The sequence below is a fragment of the Pseudophryne corroboree genome, chromosome 3 (genome assembly GCF_028390025.1).
Source record: "Pseudophryne corroboree isolate aPseCor3 chromosome 3, aPseCor3.hap2, whole genome shotgun sequence".
Classification (NCBI taxonomy): domain Eukaryota; kingdom Metazoa; phylum Chordata; class Amphibia; order Anura; family Myobatrachidae; genus Pseudophryne; species Pseudophryne corroboree.
Genome location: NC_086446.1, coordinates 568,155,338 through 568,174,112, shown reverse-complemented (window position 1 = coordinate 568,174,112; position 18,775 = coordinate 568,155,338). Strand labels below are relative to the sequence as shown.

The 18,775-nt window shown below is 46.3% G+C and overlaps 1 protein-coding gene across 2 annotated transcripts in view; it reads left to right on the top strand.

Moving 5' to 3' along the window:
• Positions 1–18,775, top strand: part of LOC135056327 (core histone macro-H2A.2) — a 77,069-nt gene that overhangs the window by 54,396 nt on the left and 3,898 nt on the right. For both annotated transcript variants that reach the window (XM_063961319.1, XM_063961320.1), the window contains exons 4-7: positions 4,290–4,487; positions 11,239–11,346; positions 12,133–12,232; positions 13,752–13,841. In XM_063961319.1, coding sequence (XP_063817389.1) covers positions 4,290–4,487; positions 11,239–11,346; positions 12,133–12,232; positions 13,752–13,841 — 496 coding nt within the window. The remainder of the gene's footprint in view (positions 1–4,289; positions 4,488–11,238; positions 11,347–12,132; positions 12,233–13,751; positions 13,842–18,775) is intronic.

Below are 18,775 nucleotides of genomic sequence, written 5' to 3'. Positions count from 1 at the left end.
TCCCCCATCTGATGAATTAAATGAATTGTGTGAGGAAGCGTGGAGTTCCCCCGATAAGAAACTAGTGATTTCTAAGAGGTTACTGATGGCGTACCCTTTCCCGCCAACGGACAGGTTACGTTGGGAAACATCCCCTAGGGTGGACAAGGCGCTCACGCTTATCAAAAAAGGTGGCACTGCCGTCTCAGGATACGGCCGCCCTAAAGGAGCCTGCGGATAGAAAGCAGGAAGCTATCCTTAAGTCTGTGTATACACACTCAGGTACTATACTGAGACCTGCTATTGCTTCAGCATGGATGTGTAGTGCTGCAGCCGCATGGCCTGATTCCCTGTCAGACAACATTGATTCCCTCGACAGGGATACTATTTTGCTAACCATAGAACATATAAAAGACGTCGTCTTATACATGCGGGATGCACAGAGGGACATTTGCCTGCTGGCATCTAGAATTAATGCAATGTCCATTTCTGCCAGGAGAGTATTATGGACTCGGCAGTGGACAGGTGACGCTGATTCTAAAAGACACATGGAGGTTTTGCCTTATAAGGGTGAGGAATTGTTTGGGGACGGTCTCTCGGACCTCGTATCCATGGCAACAGCCGGGAAGTCAACTTTTTTACCTCAGGTTCCCTCACAGCCTAAGATAGCACCGTATTATCATGTACAGTCCTTTCGGCCTCAGAAAGGCAAGCGGATCAGAGGCGCATCCTTTCGGCCCAGAGGCAGGGGTAGAGGAAAGAAGCTGCACCAGGCAGCCAGTTCCCAGGAACAAAAATCCTCCCCCGCTTCCTCTAAGTCCACCGCATGACGCTGGGGCTCCACAGGCGGAGCCGGGTGCGGTGGGGGCGCGTCTCAGAAGCTTCAGCAACCAGTGGGTTCGCTCACAAGTGGATCTCTGGGCTGTAAAAATTGTATCTCAGGGATACAAGCTGGAGTTCGAGGCGACTCCCCCTCGCCGTTACCTCAAATCAGCCTTGCCAGCTGCTCCCAGGGAAAGGGAGGTAGTACTGGCAGCAATTCACAAGCTGTACCTCCAGCAGGTGATAATCAAGGTTCCCCTCCTTCAACCGGGACGGGGTTACTATTCCACAATGTTTGTGGTACCGAAACCAGACGGTTCGGTGAGACCCATTCTGAATTTAAAATCCTTGAACACTTATATAAGGAAGTTCAAGTTCAAAATGGAATCGCTCAGGGCGGTTATTGCAAGCCTGGAAGAGGGGGAGTTTATGGTGTCGCTGGACATCAAGGATGCTTACTTGCATGTCCCCATTTACCCACCTCACCAGGAGTACCTCAGATTTGTGGTACAGGATTGTCATTACCAATTCCAGACGTTGCCGTTTGGTCTGTCCACAGCACCGAGAGTATTTACCAAGGTAATGGCCGAAATGATGATACTCCTTCGGAAGAAGTTAGTTATAATTATCCCGTACTTGGACGATCTCCTTATAAAGGCGAGGTCCAGCGAGCAGTTGTTAGTCAGCGTAGCACTCTCTCGGGAAGTGTTGCAACAGCACGGCTGGATTCTGAATATCCCAAAGTCGCAGCTGATTCCTGCGACGCGTCTGCTTTTCCTGGGCATGATTCTGGACACAGAACAGAAGAAGGTGTTTCTCCCGGTGGAGAAGGCCCAGGAATTGTCCTCTCTGGTCAGTGACCTCCTGAAACCAAAACAGGTGTCGGTGCATCACTGCACGCGAGTCCTGGGAAAGATGGTGGCTTCTTACGAAGCAATTCCCTTCGGCAGGTTCCATGCAAGGATCTTTCAGTGGGATCTGTTAGACGAATGGTCCGGATCGCATCTTCAGATGCATCGGCTGATCACCCTGTCCCCGAGGGCCAGGGTGTCTCTGCTGTGGTGGCTGCAGAGTGCTCATCTTCTCGAGGGCTGCAGATTCGGCATACAGGACTGGGTCCTGGTGACCACGGATGCAAGCCTCCGAGGATGGGGGGCAGTCACTCAGGGAAGGAACTTCCAAGGACAGTGGTCAAGTCAGGAGACTTCACTACACATAAATATACTGGAACTAAGGGCCATTTATAACGCCCTGAGTCAAGCAGAGCCCCTGCTTCAAAACCAACCAGTGCTGATTCAATCAGACAACATCACGGCGGTCGCCCATATAAACCGCCAGGGTGGCACAAGAAGCAGGATGGCGATGGCAGAAGCCACAAGGATTCTTTGATGGGCGGAGAATCACGTGTTAGCACTGTCAGCAGTGTTCATTCCGGGAGTGGACAACTGGGAAGCAGATTTCCTCAGCAGGCACGACCTCCACCCGGGAGAGTGGGTACTTCATCCAGAAGTCTTCACGCAGATTGTAAACCGTTGGGAACGGCCACTGGTCGACATGATGGCGTCCCGCCTCAACAAAAAGCTAAAAAAATATTGCGCCAGGTCACGAGACCCTCAGGCGATAGCTGTGGACGCACTAGTGACACCGTGGGTGTACCAGTCGGTTTATGTGTTCCCTCCTCTTCCTCTCATACCCAAGGTACTGAGGATAGTAAGAAAGAGAGGAGTAAGAAGTATACTCATCGTTCCGGATTGGCCAAGAAGAACTTGGTACCCAGAACTACAAGAAATGATCTCAGAGGACCCATGGCCTCTGCCTCTCAGACAGGACCTGTTACAGCAGGGGCCCTGTCTGTTCCAAGACTTACCGCGGCTGCGTTTGACGGCATGGCGGTTGAACGCCGGATCCTAACGGAAAAGGGCATACCAGATGAAGTGATTCCTACGCTGATAAAAGCTAGGAAGGATGTGACAGCAAATCATTATCACCGCATATGGCGGAAATATGTTGCTTGGTGTGAGGCCAGGAAGGCCCCAACAGAGGAATTCCAGCTGGGGCGATTTCTGCACTTCCTACAGTCAGGAGTGACTATGGGCCTAAAATTGGGGTCCATAAAGGTCCAGATTTCGGCCCTATCTATTTTCTTTCAAAAAGAACTGGCTTCACTGCCTGAAGTTCAGACGTTTGTTAAGGGAGTGCTGCATATTCAGCCCCCGTTGGTGCCTCCAGTGGCACCTTGGGATCTTAACGTTGTGTTGGATTTCCTGAAATCCCACTGGTTTGAGCCACTTAAGACCGTGGAGCTAAAATATCTCACGTGGAAAGTGGTCATGCTATTGGCCTTAGCTTCGGCTAGGCGTGTGTCAGAATTGGCGGCTTTGTCATGTAAAAGCCCTTATCTGATTTTCCATATTCACAGGGCAGAATTGAGGACTCGTCCCCAATTTCTCCCTAAGGTGGTATCAGCGTTTCATTTGAACCAACCTATTGTGGTGCCTGCGGCTACTCGGGACTTGGAGGACTCCAAGTTACTGGATGTAGTCAGGGCTTTGAAAATTTATGTAGCCAGGACAGCTAGAGTCAGGAAAACTGACTCGCTGTTTATCCTGCATGCACCCAACAAGCTGGGTGCTCCTGCTTCAAAGCAAACTATTGCGCGCTGGATCTGTAACACGATTCAGCAAGTTCATTCTGCGGCAGGGTTGCCGCATCCTAAATCGGTAAAAGCCCATTCCACTAGGAAGGTGGGCTCTTCTTGGGCGGCTGCCCGAGGGGTCTCGACTTTACAGCTTTGCCGAGCTGCTACTTGGTCGGGTTCAAACACATTTGCTAAGTTCTACAAGTTTGATACCCTGGCTGAGGAGGACCTTGCCTTTGCTCATTCGGTGCTGCAGAGTCATCCGCACTCTCCCGCCCGTTTGGGGGCTTTGGTATAATCCCCATGGTCCTTACGGAGTTCCCAGCATCCACTAGGACGTCAGAGAAAATAAGAATTTACTCACCGGTAATTCTATTTCTCGTAGTCCGTAGTGGATGCTGGGCGCCCGTCCCAAGTGCGGACTCTCTGCAATACATGTATATAGTTATTGCTTAACTTAAGGGTTATTGTTATGAGCCATCTGTTACTGAGGCTCAGTTGTTATTCATACTGTTAACTGGGTATGGTTATCACAAGTTGTACAGTGTGATTGGTGTGGCTGGTATGAGTCTTACCCTGGATTCCAAATCCTTTCCTTGTTGTGTCAGCTCTTCCGGGCACAGTTTCCTTAACTGAGGTCTGGAGGAGGGGCATAGAGGGAGGAGCCAGTGCACACCAGATAGTACCTAATCTTTCTTTTAGAGTGCCCAGTCTCCTGCGGAGCCCTTCTATTCCCCATGGTCCTTACGGAGTTCCCAGCATCCACTACGGACTACGAGAAATAGAATTACCGGTGAGTAAATTCTTATTATTACACCAGTGATTTTACCACCTATTTTCTTTGATTTAGTTACTCAGAGGGGTGACCATTGCCAGCGGCGGTGTCCTGCCGAGAATTCACCCTGAGCTTCTGGCTAAGAAGCGCGGCTCTCGTGGCAAAGATACCATCCTTTCTCAACCCGTGGAGAAGAAAAAGAAAAAGGGTGGCAAATCATTGGACAAAATGGCAAAGAAACCAAAAGCTGGGAAAAACAAACTGCTCAAAAAGGTAAGCGGAATAGTGGTAATAACAAGTGTAATTCACTGACTGACAACTGTAAGAGGTATATAGGTCTGTAGTCATTATCAGTCTTTATGCAGTTGGTTACCCTTTGAATCCAGTCAGTATTGTGAAGCAGTTAGTGTTGAACAGGTTAGTGTTACGTTTATTCTGTGCACATTTCCTATCATACTGTAAGTACAGTTATTTACAGCATAAGCTGTTGTATATTCCAGGCCTGGCCAACCTGTGGCTCTCCAGCTGTTGTAAAACTACAAGTCCCGTCATGCCTGGCCACAGTTTTGCTATTAGGGAATGCTAAAACTGTGGCAGGGCATGCAGGGATGTGTAGTTTCGCAACATCTGGAGAGCCACAGTTTGGCCAGGCCTGGTATATTCCTTTAAATGACCATTGCTGTTTTGATGTTGTTGCCTCCTCCTGGACAGCCACTTTCTGCTTTCTGGAAACCCTAATGAAATTGAACCTTTACAAGGGAAGCCCAATATATAGTGGCAGCTGCAGTGTGATGTGTCCTACTGCATCATAACGCCACTTCATCCATAATGACCGTATAGTATCTGTAGGAGCCATGACTTTGCATGCCATTATACAGAAATAGCATAAGGATGTGGCAACTGAGTGGATCCATCGCGCTGTGGCGTAATCTACACCGCCTCTGTTACTTAATTTGACTATATACTGTTGTGTGCACTGTAACATGAAATCCCGTATACCCCATTCAGGAGTGACAGAGAAGCAGACAGACCCAGGTACAGGACATACCACCAAACTAATCCTAAAGAGGAGATCTACTTTATACAAAGGGGCATTGTAATGCCACAGGAATTTTGTACAAGTTAATACTTTTATTCACTTTATATAAATACACACTGAAGACCTGTAGATTTGCCACTGAATATTTCCCAAACCACGTTTCACTATTTCTCTTTCATCCATCTGGGGGACGCTGCGCCATTACTTGTGGGTTAGAGGTGTGTGGTTGTGGAGTTTGGCACAGAACTATTAAAACCTGACTCCTCCCCCCTCTAACCCCTCCCATCTCCTTCCTGTCTAGCCAGTACCTCAGTTTTTGTTTTGTGCCTGTGGAGTACAGACACAGATTTTTTTTCTCTGAAGATTTTAGTTAGGTTTTTTTCTTATTTTATGATTTGAGTGCCTAGTCCCTGTATACAGGTGACAGGTACTACTAGAGTGGGGTTAGATAGAAGTCCCACTCTATAATCTGCCGCTGGAGGTCACCATACTTCGGTCACTGGGGCTGGATTCCTATTTCTAAGAAGTCGGCAGTGAGAAGGTACAGGATAGACACAATCTGTCTCTGACAGTATTGGTCTATCCTTCCCTATATCTTTCTATATTTTTCATATAGATATATATATTTGATTTTATTTTTATTACTTGAGTGTCCCCCCTCCATCCCTCCCCCCCCCCAACCTCCCGCACAAGCATTTATTTATTTCTGCTACAGGGGGGTCACCTCTGAGTAGCCCGGGAGAGTGTTGAGTCACTCCCTGGGGGTTTACTAGATGCTGCCGAACAGAGCCGCTGTAAGTAGCGGCGCGCGGGAGCCACTACCGATCGAGCCGCTGTACATAGCGGCGTGCGGGAGCCACTGCTAGAACAACAGATGCTGTAGGTAACGGCACCCGGGGGCCGCTTCCCGAAGAGACACGCTGTATGTAGCGGTGCGCGGGAGCCGCTACCCGAACACAGAATCTGCAGACTTCCGGTTATAGCGCGCCTATGCTGAGCTACCCGGCGCTTACTTGCTTCAAAGAAGGGATTCCCGCCCTGCACTACCTCACACACTCTGATCCAGCGTCTACAGAGCCGGGCGCCATTTTCTCCAGAGGCAGTACGGGGGACGCGGTGCAGCACACAGCACACAACTTGGAAAATGTTTCAGTACTACTCACCCTGTTTATTCAGGGGGGATCACCTAACAGCAAGTATACTTTGGGGGCATTGTGTTATTCTATACAGAGATCTGTGGTATAGAGGGACCTGGGTTCAATCCTAGTGTCACCTAGAGGATTTCTATTAAAGTTAACAGTATTTGTTTCAATATAAATTACACAGTATGCTTCACAATACTGTCCACTACTCTACTGTGTTTATAGTTCTTTGGTAGTGCATTTGTTTAAAAAAAAAAAAAAAAAGACAGATCTACAAGGGGGAAGACACCCTCGGGGGTTTAAATTGCCTGCGTACAATGTGAACGGACATGTTCTGGTGCATCTGGGGTGGTCCAACAGGGAAGTTCTGCGGACCTGTCTCTGTGGACTCAAAAAATATGGGCACATGTATTACTAATTTAACTCAATCCCTAAACAAGTTTATAAACTCTGCCGGCAGTTTTTCTGATACAACACGGCCACAACCGTTGCCCGCTATAACTTTATGGGGGAGGAGTTGGAGTCATTTCCATGAGAAAATGGGGACGTAGACCCAGAGTGGGACGAAGTTTCGGTCTGGGAAAGTGATTGGTCTAATAGCTCAGGTGTTAGTCTGACGGATGGTGTCTATCAGCACTCTATTACTAACAGGGATATTTTAAAGGAGCCCTAACTTAAGCCGGTTTCTCGTTCCCAAGTCCCTCAGAAGTTAAAATTTCTATATTCTTTTACAGAAAACAGCCCCAAAGGTAGACGCTTCCATTTTCCATTTAGCAGGAGCTACGGCTATTCCTTCGGTACAGTCGGTGACATTGAAAGATCCTACAGATAGGACGATGGCAGCAATGCCTAAATCTGTTTTCTTCATCACGATTCTAGCTGGCGCTTGGATCCTCAGGGCCGCGGATGACTGACTAACACAGATCATATCTGGAATGCAGTCTGACGATCCATCAGAAGACATTCAATTAGCAGAACAAATTTCGGCTTACTTATGTGGGTGAGACCTTGATTGATTCTACTACGCGGCGCTCCCGTATTTCTGCCTTGACAGTGTCAGCAAGACGGTCTCTTTGGCTTCGGGTTTGGAATGCCGATTGTGACTCCAAACAGACCTTGGCGGCGGTACCCTTTGAAGGTGAGTTCTCTTTGGGTCGGAATCAAAGAAGATTATTTCAGCTACTACAGAAGGGCAGGAGCCCCTTTCTTCTGGCGGTTCCTCCGAAACCGAATACTACAAGGGATCATTCCTTTCATGTACAGGACAGCGGTAGTTCCATTCCTTTCGTGCTGTCTCCACATATCCATGAAAAGAGTTTCAGAGGTGGAAGTAAACCTTCCGACAGACCTACTGCATGACACCGGAGGGAGCAGTGACGGTTGGGACTCGGTTACTACAGTTCAACGAAGGGTGGCTCCTGTCGAAACCAGATAGGTGGGTGACGAAGGTCATATCCAAAGGATATACGTTAGATCTCGAGGAACCAGTCCCATATCGTGTGTTCTTCTCTTCTCTTCCAAACGGTCCCTCCAGATGTCGAGCTTTTCATCATGCAACAGCCACTCTTCTACGAAATGAAGTAAAATTTTTCTAGTTCCCACTCCGCAGAGAGGTCGGGGATTGTACTCGTGGACAAACTAGACTGTTAGTTTCAACAAAAGCTCAGAATGGACTCCATCCACTCGATTATCATCGCCATGGAACCAGGGGGATATTTGGCTTCATTAGACATAAGACGCCTATCTGCTTGTTCCTATTGATACTCTTCCCTTTGGCTTATCCACGGCTTCTCCGGTATTCACAAAGATCATGGACCATGCGGTGGCAGTGTCAGGAAGTCAACATTACTCTGTATTTGGATGATCTGTTACTCAGGATACCGTCAGAGTTGATTCTTCAACAGAACTTGCGTTTCACAATAGAGACTCTACAGCCATTCGGTTCAATAATAAATTGTCCAAAAGTCGTCTTGGCTTCCTTCTCAAAAAAAAAAAATAATAATAATTTTCTGGGACTCTTATTCGATACCAACAACCAGAAAGTATTTCTTCCTCAGTCAGGACATACAGTCCCGAATTTGAACACTGCGGCATTTACAGGTGGTTTCGGTTCTCCGATACATGCAGGTGTTAGACGAGATAGTGGCAACCTTCGAGGCAGTTCCATATACCAGGTTCATGCTCGACTCCTTCAGGCGCAGATTCTCATCCGTTGGACTCGTACAGGAACTTATCTCCACTTACAGCTGTTCCGCTTGTCGGTACAGACTTGTCAGTTGCTTTGCTGGTGGCTTTACAGCTCCAATTTAACAAAAGTTCAGTTCACATTTTGGCCTTGGGTGATGGTCACTACTGATGTCAACCTCATAGGTTGGAGTACGGCTTTTCAGACTCTTCAATTTCAGGGGTTCTGGGTCAGTCAAAGAGTAGAAGTTGCAGATCAACATCTTGGAGTTGAGGACAATCCGGTAGACACTACTGCAGATTCAAACCAGAGTACAGGGTCATCCAGTGCGGATTCAATCCGACACCACCACGGCAGTTACTTACATAAACAAGCAAGGAGACACTCGGAGCTGATCTGCCTTGACACGATCAGATTCTCCTATGGTCGGAACATTGGGTTCCGGCCAGACCCGCGATTCACATGCCAGGACTCGAGATCTGAAAAGTGGATTTCTTAAGCCATCACACGGTGCATCCGGGAGAGTGGGAACTTCACCGGGTGGGGTTTCTGACTCTAGTAGCCCGTTCTGGGATGCCCGATGTAGATCTGATGGCGTCTCGTCTCAACAATAAATTTCATCTCTACGGGTCGTGTACTCAGGAGCCTCAAGCAATTTTAATCGGCGCACTGATGGCGCTGTGGCACTTTCAACTGAGATATGTGCCACCACTTCCACTGATCCCAAGTCTGCTTCAACGCATTCAGAGAGACGGTCTTCCAATCATTCTGGTGGCCCCAGATTGGCCAAACTGACAGTGGTACGCTCTTCTGCGCACTGTGGTCATCAGGGAACCATTCCGACTCCCTCTGCATCCACATCTTATGATTCAAGGAACATCTCACCACCCAGTTTGGATCGGCTGGTTTTCTTAAAGTTTTATTCCCGTCCTGTTGTGTAAATTATGATTCATGCCGGTGGCTTCTGGAATTACCACAGACTGTGGCATATTTACATTGCTTGGTGTAAAAAGCGTGGTTTACTACCGGATTTGTTTAGAGTTCCTTGTCTGTTATTCTTCCTTTAGGAGGGTCTCAATAAGGGTCTGAGACTTTCTTCACAAATGGGTCAGGCTTCTGCCTTGTCGGTTCTTTTTCAAAAGAGACTGGCTATCATTCCAGACGTTCTCACGTTCCATCAGGGATTTCTGCGGATTTAACCACTTTTTGTTCCTCCGGTTATTCCCTGGGACTTTAACTTAGTCCTTACGGATCTACATTGAGCCTTTGGCGAACGTTCCGCTGTTGTCTTTATATAAAAAATTGCCTCCGCAAGATGAGTATCTGTATTGGAAGCTATGGTCTTGCAGACCACCCTTGTTGGTTTTTCAGGAAAATCGGGTGGTTCTGCGAACAAAACCTTCCTTCCGAAGGTTGTGTCAGCGTTTCATCTAATCAGGACATCGTCCCTTCAGCGTTTACTTCTTCATCGTCCCTCTAGCGTTTACTCCCTTTCCTTCCAGGGAGGATTCCCAGTTGACTTGTAGATGTCCTTAGGGCCTTACGGATTTCTTTATCTCGTGCGGATTCTATCCATCAAACGGATGCTTTGTTGGTTTTTGATTGATGCGTCCAAAACGAGATTGGACAACTTCCAAGTACACTATGGCTCGTTGGGTAACTTCGGTCAGCAAACAGTCTTCTGATGTTTCAATTCCTAAATCGATCCGAGCTCCTTCGCCTCGAGCTGTTGGAGTTTTTCTTGGGCTGTTCGCGGGGTTACATCTATAGAGCAGCTGTGTCGGACGGCGACCTGCTCGTCTGTGCATACGTTTAAACAGTTTTACAGTTTTCAGACTTTCGGTTTGTAGACTGCCTTTGTTGGGCGTCACTTTTTGCGGACGGCTATGCCGTCCCCGTCTCCCTCCTCTTATTAGCTTGCTTTGGGAAATCCCACAAGTAATGGCGCAGCGTCCCCCAGATGGATGAAAGAGAAAAGGTGATTTTTGTTACTTACCGTAAAATCTCTTTCTCTGATTCCATCTGGGGGACGCTGCGATCCCTCCCAGATGTTTGTCTGGTTTAACCAGTTAATTTTCTTTGATCTATCTCCTTTGGCTTGGCTAAACGTTAACTGAGGTACTGGCTAGACAGGAAGGAGATGGGAGGGGTTAGAGGGGGGAGGAGTCAGGTTTTAATAGTTCTGTGCCAAACTCCACAACCACACACCTCTAACCCACAAGTAATGGCGCAGCGTCCCCCAGATGGAATCGGAGAAAGAGATTTTACGGTAAGTAACAAAAATCACCTTTTTCTTCGCACAGTTTGAATAATTATTAATAGATGGTCCAGATAGCTGTTAAGTTTTCACTTTTAACAGCTGTCATTGGTGAATTTTGTGATGTCTTATAGCTTTTGCTTTGCTGTTGAAGGAAATAAAGTTTATTGTACTTTTCTGTACTGTGTAAAATAGGATTTCACAACTGATATTTAATTCCACGGTTTGTGATCTAATGAATTGTCTCCTCAGAAAATATGGAAGAATTATTGTCTAGTGGGTTTTGCGTTTTTTGGTTTAATTAGATTTTTTTTATAAAAGCACTCTTTATCAAATAGTTATTCAATGCGTTATTAAATTTGCAACCACAGTAAAGTGACTATATTCTGTGCTTCTTAAAGGACAAACAAGCAGATGGAAAAGAAGGAGCATCTGTTTCAACGTCAGATGATGGACCCGGAGATGGATTCACCATCCTGTCATCGAAAAGTCTCTTGCTTGGGCAGAAGGTGAAGTATTTTTTTTTTCTTTTCTGGATTTCTCAATAAATGCATTATATCTATGCAGGTTTGTTGTTTAAAAGCAATCTGGATTTATCAGAACATGTAGAAAATAATACAGCAGCATTTGATACCTGTGGCAGTGTTGATAAGTTAAAATCATTATGTAGTCACTTTCAGCGTCTTACATCTTATACCATAGACCAGCTGTCAGAGCACAGACTGCTTTTGTAGCAATAACACAGTGCTAAAGTGGCTTTACCAATCATTTTACCAACTCCTAACATAACTGGTATGTTTCCAACTCATGTATATTACACTATTTTCTAATTTTCCTTGAGAAGAAGGTTAACAGAAGTTTCCCAGGAAAATGGAAACCTCTGCAGATGCTGCTTGCTCCCATATTTATGTGAAGGCCTTGGATTCTTTAAGAAGCGGATGATGTAGGGAGCAAAAGCATGTATGTTCTGGTGGCAGTCAGAGCCGGTCAGAGGGATTCGTAACCAAACTTACTTGTGTGCCTCATCTGGAACCAACATGTTAAAAGCAGATTTTGTCCCAAATGAGGCTGCGAGTTGGCTAGATTTTAGCCTTGAGATTTAGAGTGGCAATTGGCAAAACCAGGTTGGATTTGCCTTTAGATCTCAAGGCTACAAAGCCACAATCTTGCCACTGCCCGCAACTAGCAGACTGTAACATTTGAATAATTAGTATATGGTACAAACCATCTGTATTTTAACTCATATTTTCTGTTTTGATTTAAATTATATTTTACATTTCATTCTTTATCACTAGTTGTCCTTGACTCAGAGTGATCTTGGTCACATAGGATCAATGAAGGTTGAAGGAATTATCCATCCAACCACAGCAGAAATTGACCTCAAGGAAGATATAGGTGAGTTTTCTGCTGATGTGCACTGTTACTTTGTGCTGTCATTTCATTTAGAACCATTTCCTGAGTCACTTTTATTATAGCCGACTGTGTGCAGTATGAATCTTGCAGATATCTGGATCTGTGATCCTGATGACTGTCGAGTTGTTAGCGTGGTTTACTTATAGTACATTCCTCTGGAATATGCCAAATGATGGCAAAACACTGGTCTGAGGCCTTCTACTTTGATTTAAAAAAAAAACTACTCTATGGAATAATCAACTGAGATCAAATAATCAACTGCACATCAGTAGAGTACATACAATCAGTAGAATAATCAACTGCACATCAGTAGAGTACATACATTTATGCACATCAGTAGAGTACATACATTTATGCACATCAGTAGAGTACATACATTTATGCACATCAGTAGAGTACATACAATCAGTAGAATAATCAACTGCACATCAGTAGAGTACATACAATCAGTAGAATAATCAACTGCACATCAGTAGAGTACATACATTTATGCTACCATAGGCTTTGCCATCCCTGTGTTTGCTCTTCCTATGCACACAAACGCACTTTACAAGAATGGTGCATGGTTATGTGTTGGCACTGCTTTCCAGTGTTCCTAGGTCCCCATGTACCTCCATGAAGCAGCTGTAACTAAGTACTGTCATTTAACTGTTGCTTTATCCCTCATTTTATTATCAAACATCTCTGAGTAGTAATTGCACAAATGGAATGTGTTCAAGTAACTTATTTAAAGACCTTGGTTTTTAGCGGACAGAAGTGTGACTGAGAAACAATCTTATTTATGAATCCCATTGTATGTGCCTCCCATAATGCCTTGATTTTGCAGCAGTGTAATAGCTCAACGCACTTACTTTCCACTCTCTGGAGACCTCTCCTCAAATAGGAGTGCAGTCCAACCATCAGCTGCCCCATTCATTAAATAAAGCGTATACCATTTTGCATAATGAGAGAGGGTACATTGTACATCGTAAAGGGCTAGATTTACTAAATGGAGGCTTTTACAGCTGCCAATTCACCCTGGTTTTGACCCCCAAAATGTAAAATATAAATAATAAATATGCATATCGCTTACTAAGTGAGCTACATTTAGTAAGTGATATGCATATTTTTTATTTATTATTTAAAAACAAAAATAGCAGACAGACATTCATTCCCTAAATTTGCAAAGTTGGAGAAATAATGTCTGTCTGCTTTTTTTTTTTTGGGACGTACCCACCTTCATAGACTATTCTGTGATATCATTTTTATTAGTATTTCCTGAACCTTGTTACTACTACAAGACCTTCTTAAGGAAAATAATTGGATCTTATTAACTGTGTTAAACCATTATTAGATTCCTTCTATCCATCTGCAACACTGCATGCTGTACCTGTGTGTTACTGCACTATCCCTTTACTGTGTTCCACAGCCATTGACAGGCTTATCTATCTCCGACTTTTCTGTCTCCCTGGCTTAAGGAGAATGAAAAATGCTCATGTGTTCCGTTTGTTATTGTCTGCAGGAAATGCAATGGAAAAGGCCGGAGGAAAAGAATTCCTTGAAGCTGTGAAAGAACTCCGCAAATCTCATGGACCATTGGAGCTGACTGGAGGTATAGAAATCTAGGAGATAATCTGGGATCCTATAACCCTGTGATATATTTTTTGTATGGTTTTAAATGCTTTTTATTATTTGATAATGTATATTCTAAAGGCCCATACACACTTGATGGCGTTGCTCATACAGCAATGTCGTCTAGTGTTTCCCTCCCGGGCCGGGCAGTCGACGGCCGCCCGTACACAATAACCGCTCATATCGCTCAGTGACGTCACGCAGCCGCCGGCCGTGCATGCATCTCTTGGACGAAAGTCCAGATCAAGCTTGCATGCACTGCCGACAGCGACAATCTTTGCCGACCCACGGGGCCGCACATCGTTCGTCGCTGGCGGCATACACACTTACCGGTAAAATGAGCGACGTTGCTCAGGAAGGGGGAAAATTAGCGACGTTGCTTATTTTATCGGCAAGTGTGTATGGACCTTAAGGCTTTTTATGAATAGCAAAAATGCTGACATGTACTGCTTCTCTGTCTACCCTTATTTATGTTACATGTGTTACTATTGTGTGTGGTGGTTCTGTATACACCCCTCGTGAGCCAAGAAGTACTTTGGAAGGAGTAATAGGTGTCACAATAGAAATATCGGGTTGGGATTGGGTAACCAGCACCTATAGCCAGTCACAGAATTGAATGGTCTTTTTGAAGAGATTATTTCACTAATCCGATCTCACATAAGTGTAATAAATACCTAATCTGCAGTTATCAGTGAGTGCCCGCAATATGCCAGTCACCCTACATGGTTAAACTGAACCACCCACAGATGCTGCCCTCTTGGGCCACAAACACGTGCCCTTAGCATTAAATATTGGTACATTTGGGAAGATTCAAGTCATTGACCATGTATTTTTTTTTTTGCGCTTGCAAATGACCTTTGTTACGTTGTTCGTTGTTTTTTCTCTATCGTCCTAGTGGATGCTGGGGTTCCTGAAAGGACCATGGGGGATAGCGGCTCCGCAGGAGACAGGGCACAAAAAGTAAAGCTTTAGGATCAGGTGGTGTGCACTGGCTCCTCCCCCTATGACCCTCCTCCAAGCCTCAGTTAGATTTTTGTGCCCGGCCGAGAAGGGTGCAATCTAGGTGGCTCTCCTAAAGAGCTGCTTAGAAAAGTTTAGCTTAGGTTTTTTATTTTACAGTGAGTCCTGCTGGCAACAGGATCACTGCAACGAGGGACTTAGGGGAGAAGAAGTGAACTCACCTGCGTGCAGGATGGATTGGCTTCTTTGGCTACTGGACATTAGCTCCAGAGGGACGATCACAGGTACAGCCTGGATGGTCACCGGAGCCTCGCCGCCGGCCCCCTTGCAGATGCTGAAAAGAGAAGAAGGTCCAGAATCGGCGGCAGAAGACTCCTCAGTCTTCTTAAGGTAGCGCACAGCACTGCAGCTGTGCGCCATTGCTCTCAGCACACTTCACACGGCAGTCACTGAGGGTGCAGGGCGCTGGGAGGGGGGCGCCCTGGGAGGCAATGTAAACCTATTTTTTGGCAAAAAATACCTCACATATAGCCTCCGGGGGCTATATGGAGATATTTAACCCCTGCCAGAATCCGTTGAAGAGCGGGAGACGAGCCCGCCGAAAAAGGGGCGGGGCCTATCTCCTCAGCACACAGCGCCATTTTCCCTCACAGAAAGGCTGGAGGGAAGGCTCCCAGGCTCTCCCCTGCACTGCACTACAGAAACAGGGTTAAAACAGAGAGGGGGGGGGCACAAATTTGGCGTTAGAAATATATAAAAAGATGCTATAAGGGAAAACACTTATATAAGGTTGTCCCTATATAATTATAGCGTTTTTTGGTGTGTGCTGGCAAACTCTCCCTCTGTCTCTCCAAAGGGCTAGTGGGTCCTGTCCTCTATCAGAGCATTCCCTGTGTGTGTGCTGTGTGTCGGTACGTGTGTGTCGACATGTATGAGGACGATGTTGGTGAGGAGGCGGAGCAATTGCCTGTAATGGTGATGTCACTCTCTAGGGAGTCGACACCGGAATGGATGGCTTATTTAGGGAATTACGTGATAATGTCAACACGCTGCAAGGTCGGTTGACGACATGAGATGGCCGAGACGTCTCAAAAACACAGTCAGGGGTTTTAAAACGCCCGTTTACCTTAGTCGGTCGACACAGACACGGACACTGAATCCAGTGTCGACGGTGAATAAACAAACGTATTCCTTATTAGGGCCACACATTAAGGGCAATGAAGGAGGTGTTACATATTTCTGATACTACAAGTACCACAAAAGAGGGTATTATGTGGGATGTGAAAAAACTACCTGTAGTTTTTCCTGAATCAGATAAATTAAATGAAGTGTGTGATGATGCGTGGGTTCCCCCCGATAGAAAATTATTGGCGGTATACCCTTTCCCGCCAGAAGTTAGGGCGCGTTGGGAAACACCCCTTAGGGTGGATAAGGCGCTCACACGCTTATCAAAACAAGTGGCGGTACCGTCTATAGATAGGGCCGTCCTCAAGGAGCCAGCTGACAGGAGGCTGGAAAATATCATATAAAAGTATATACACACATACTGGTGTTATACTGCGACCAGCGATCGCCTCAGCCTGGATGTGCAGAGCTGGGGTGGCTTGGTCGGATTCCCTGACTAAAAATATTGATACCCTTGACAGGGACAGTATTTTATTGACTATAGAGCATTTAAAGGATGCATTTCTATATATGCGAGATGCACAGAGGGATATTTGCACTCTGGCATCAAGAGTAAGTGCGATGTCCATATCTGCCAGAAGATGTTTATGGACACGACAGTGGTCAGGTGATGCAGATTCCAAACGGCACAAAGGTGTATTGCCGTATAAAGGAAGAGGAGTTATTTGGGGTCGGTCCATCGGACCTGGTGGCCACGGCAACTGCTGGAAAATCCACCGTTTTTACCCTAAGTCACATCTCTGCAGAAAAAGACACCGTCTTTTCAGCCTCAGTCCTTTCGTCCCTATAAGAGTCATATTTGCCCAGGGATAGAGGAAAGGGAAGAAGACTGCAGCAGGCAGCCCATTCCCAGGAACAGAAGCCTTCCACCGCTTCTGCCAAGCTCTCAGCATGACGCTGGGACCGTACAGGACCCCTGGATCCTACAAGTAGTATCCCAGGGGTACAGATTGGAATGTCGAAACGTTTCCCCCTCGCAGGCTCCTGAAGTCTGCTTTACCAAGGTATCCCTCCGACAAGGAGGCAGTTTGGGAAAAAATTCACAAGCTGTATTCCCAGCAGGTGATAATCAAATTACCCCTCCTACAACAAGGAAAGGGGTATTATTCCACACTATATTGTGGTACTGAAGCCAGAAGGCTAGGTGAGACCTATTCTAAATCTAAAAAAATTTGAACACTTACAAAGGTTCAAATCAAGATGGAGTCACTCAGAGCAGTGATAACGAACCAGGAAGAAGGGGACTATATAGTGTCCCGGGACATCAGGGATGCTTACCTCCATGTCCCAAATTTGCCCTTCTCACTAAGGGTACCTCAGGTTCGTGGTATAGAACTGTCACTGTCAGTTTCAGACGCTGCCGTTTGGATTGTCCACGGCACCCCGGGTCTTTACCAAGGTAATGGCCGAAATGATGATTCTTCTTCGAAGAAAAGGCATCTTAATTACCCCTTACTTGGACGATCTCCTGATAAGGGCAAAGTCCAGGGAACAGTTGGAGGTCGGAGTAGCACTATCTCGGATACTGCTACAACAGCACGGATGAATTCTAAATATTCCAAAATCGCAGCTGATCCTGACGACACGTCTGCTGTGCCTAGGGATGATTCTGGACACAGTCCAGAAAAAGGTGTTTCTCCCGGAAGAGAAAGCCAGGGAGTTATCCGAGCTAGTCAAGAACCTCCTAAAACCAGGAAAAGTGTCAGTGCATCATTGCACAAGGGTCCTGGTAAAAATGGTGGCTTCCTACGAAGCAATTCCATTCGGCAGATTTCACGCAAGAACTTTTCAGTGGGATCTGCTGGACAAATGGTCCGGATCGCATCTTCAGATGCATCAGCGGATAACCCTATATCCAAGGACAAGGGTGTCTCTCCTGTGGTGGTTACAGAGTGCTCATCTTCTAGAGGGCCGCAGATTCGGCATTCAGGATTGGATGCTGGTGACCACGGAGGCCAGCCCGAGAGGCTGGGGAGCAGTCACACAAGGAAAAAATTTCCAGGGAGTGTGATCAAGTCTGGAGACTTTTCTCCACATAAATATACTGGAGCTAAGGGTAAATTTATAATGCTCTAAGCTTAGCAAGACCTCTGCTTCAAGGTCAGCCGGTATTGATCCAGTGGGAAAAACATCACGGCAGTCGCGCACGTAAACAGACAGGGCGGCACAAGAAGCAGGAGGGCAATGGCAAAAACTGCAAGGACTTTTCGCTGGGCGGAAAATCATGTGATAGCACTGTCAGCAGTGTTTCATTCCGGGAGTGGAAACTGGGAAGCAGACTTCCTCAGCAGGCACGACCTCCACCCGGGAGAGTGGAAACTTCATCGGGAAGTTTTTCCACATGATTGTGAACCGTTGGGAAATACCAAAGGTGGACATGATGGCGTCCCGTCTGAACAAAAAACGGGACAGGTATTGCGCCAGGTCAAGAGACCCTCAGGCAATAGCTGTGGACGTTCTGGTAACACCGTGGGTGTACCAGTCGGTGTATGTGTTCCCTCCTCTGCTTCTCATACCTAAGGTACTGAGAATTATAAGACGTAGAGGAGTAAGAACTATACTCATGGCTCCGGATTGGCCAAGAAGGACTTGGTACCCGGAACTTCAAGAGATGCTCACAGAGGACTTATGGCCTCTGCCGCTAAGAAGGGACTTGCTTCAGCAAGTACCATGTCTGTTCCAAGACTTACCGCAGCTGCGTTTGACGGCATGGCGGTGGAACGCCGGATCCTAAGGGAAAAAGGCATTCCGGAAGAGGTCATTCCTACC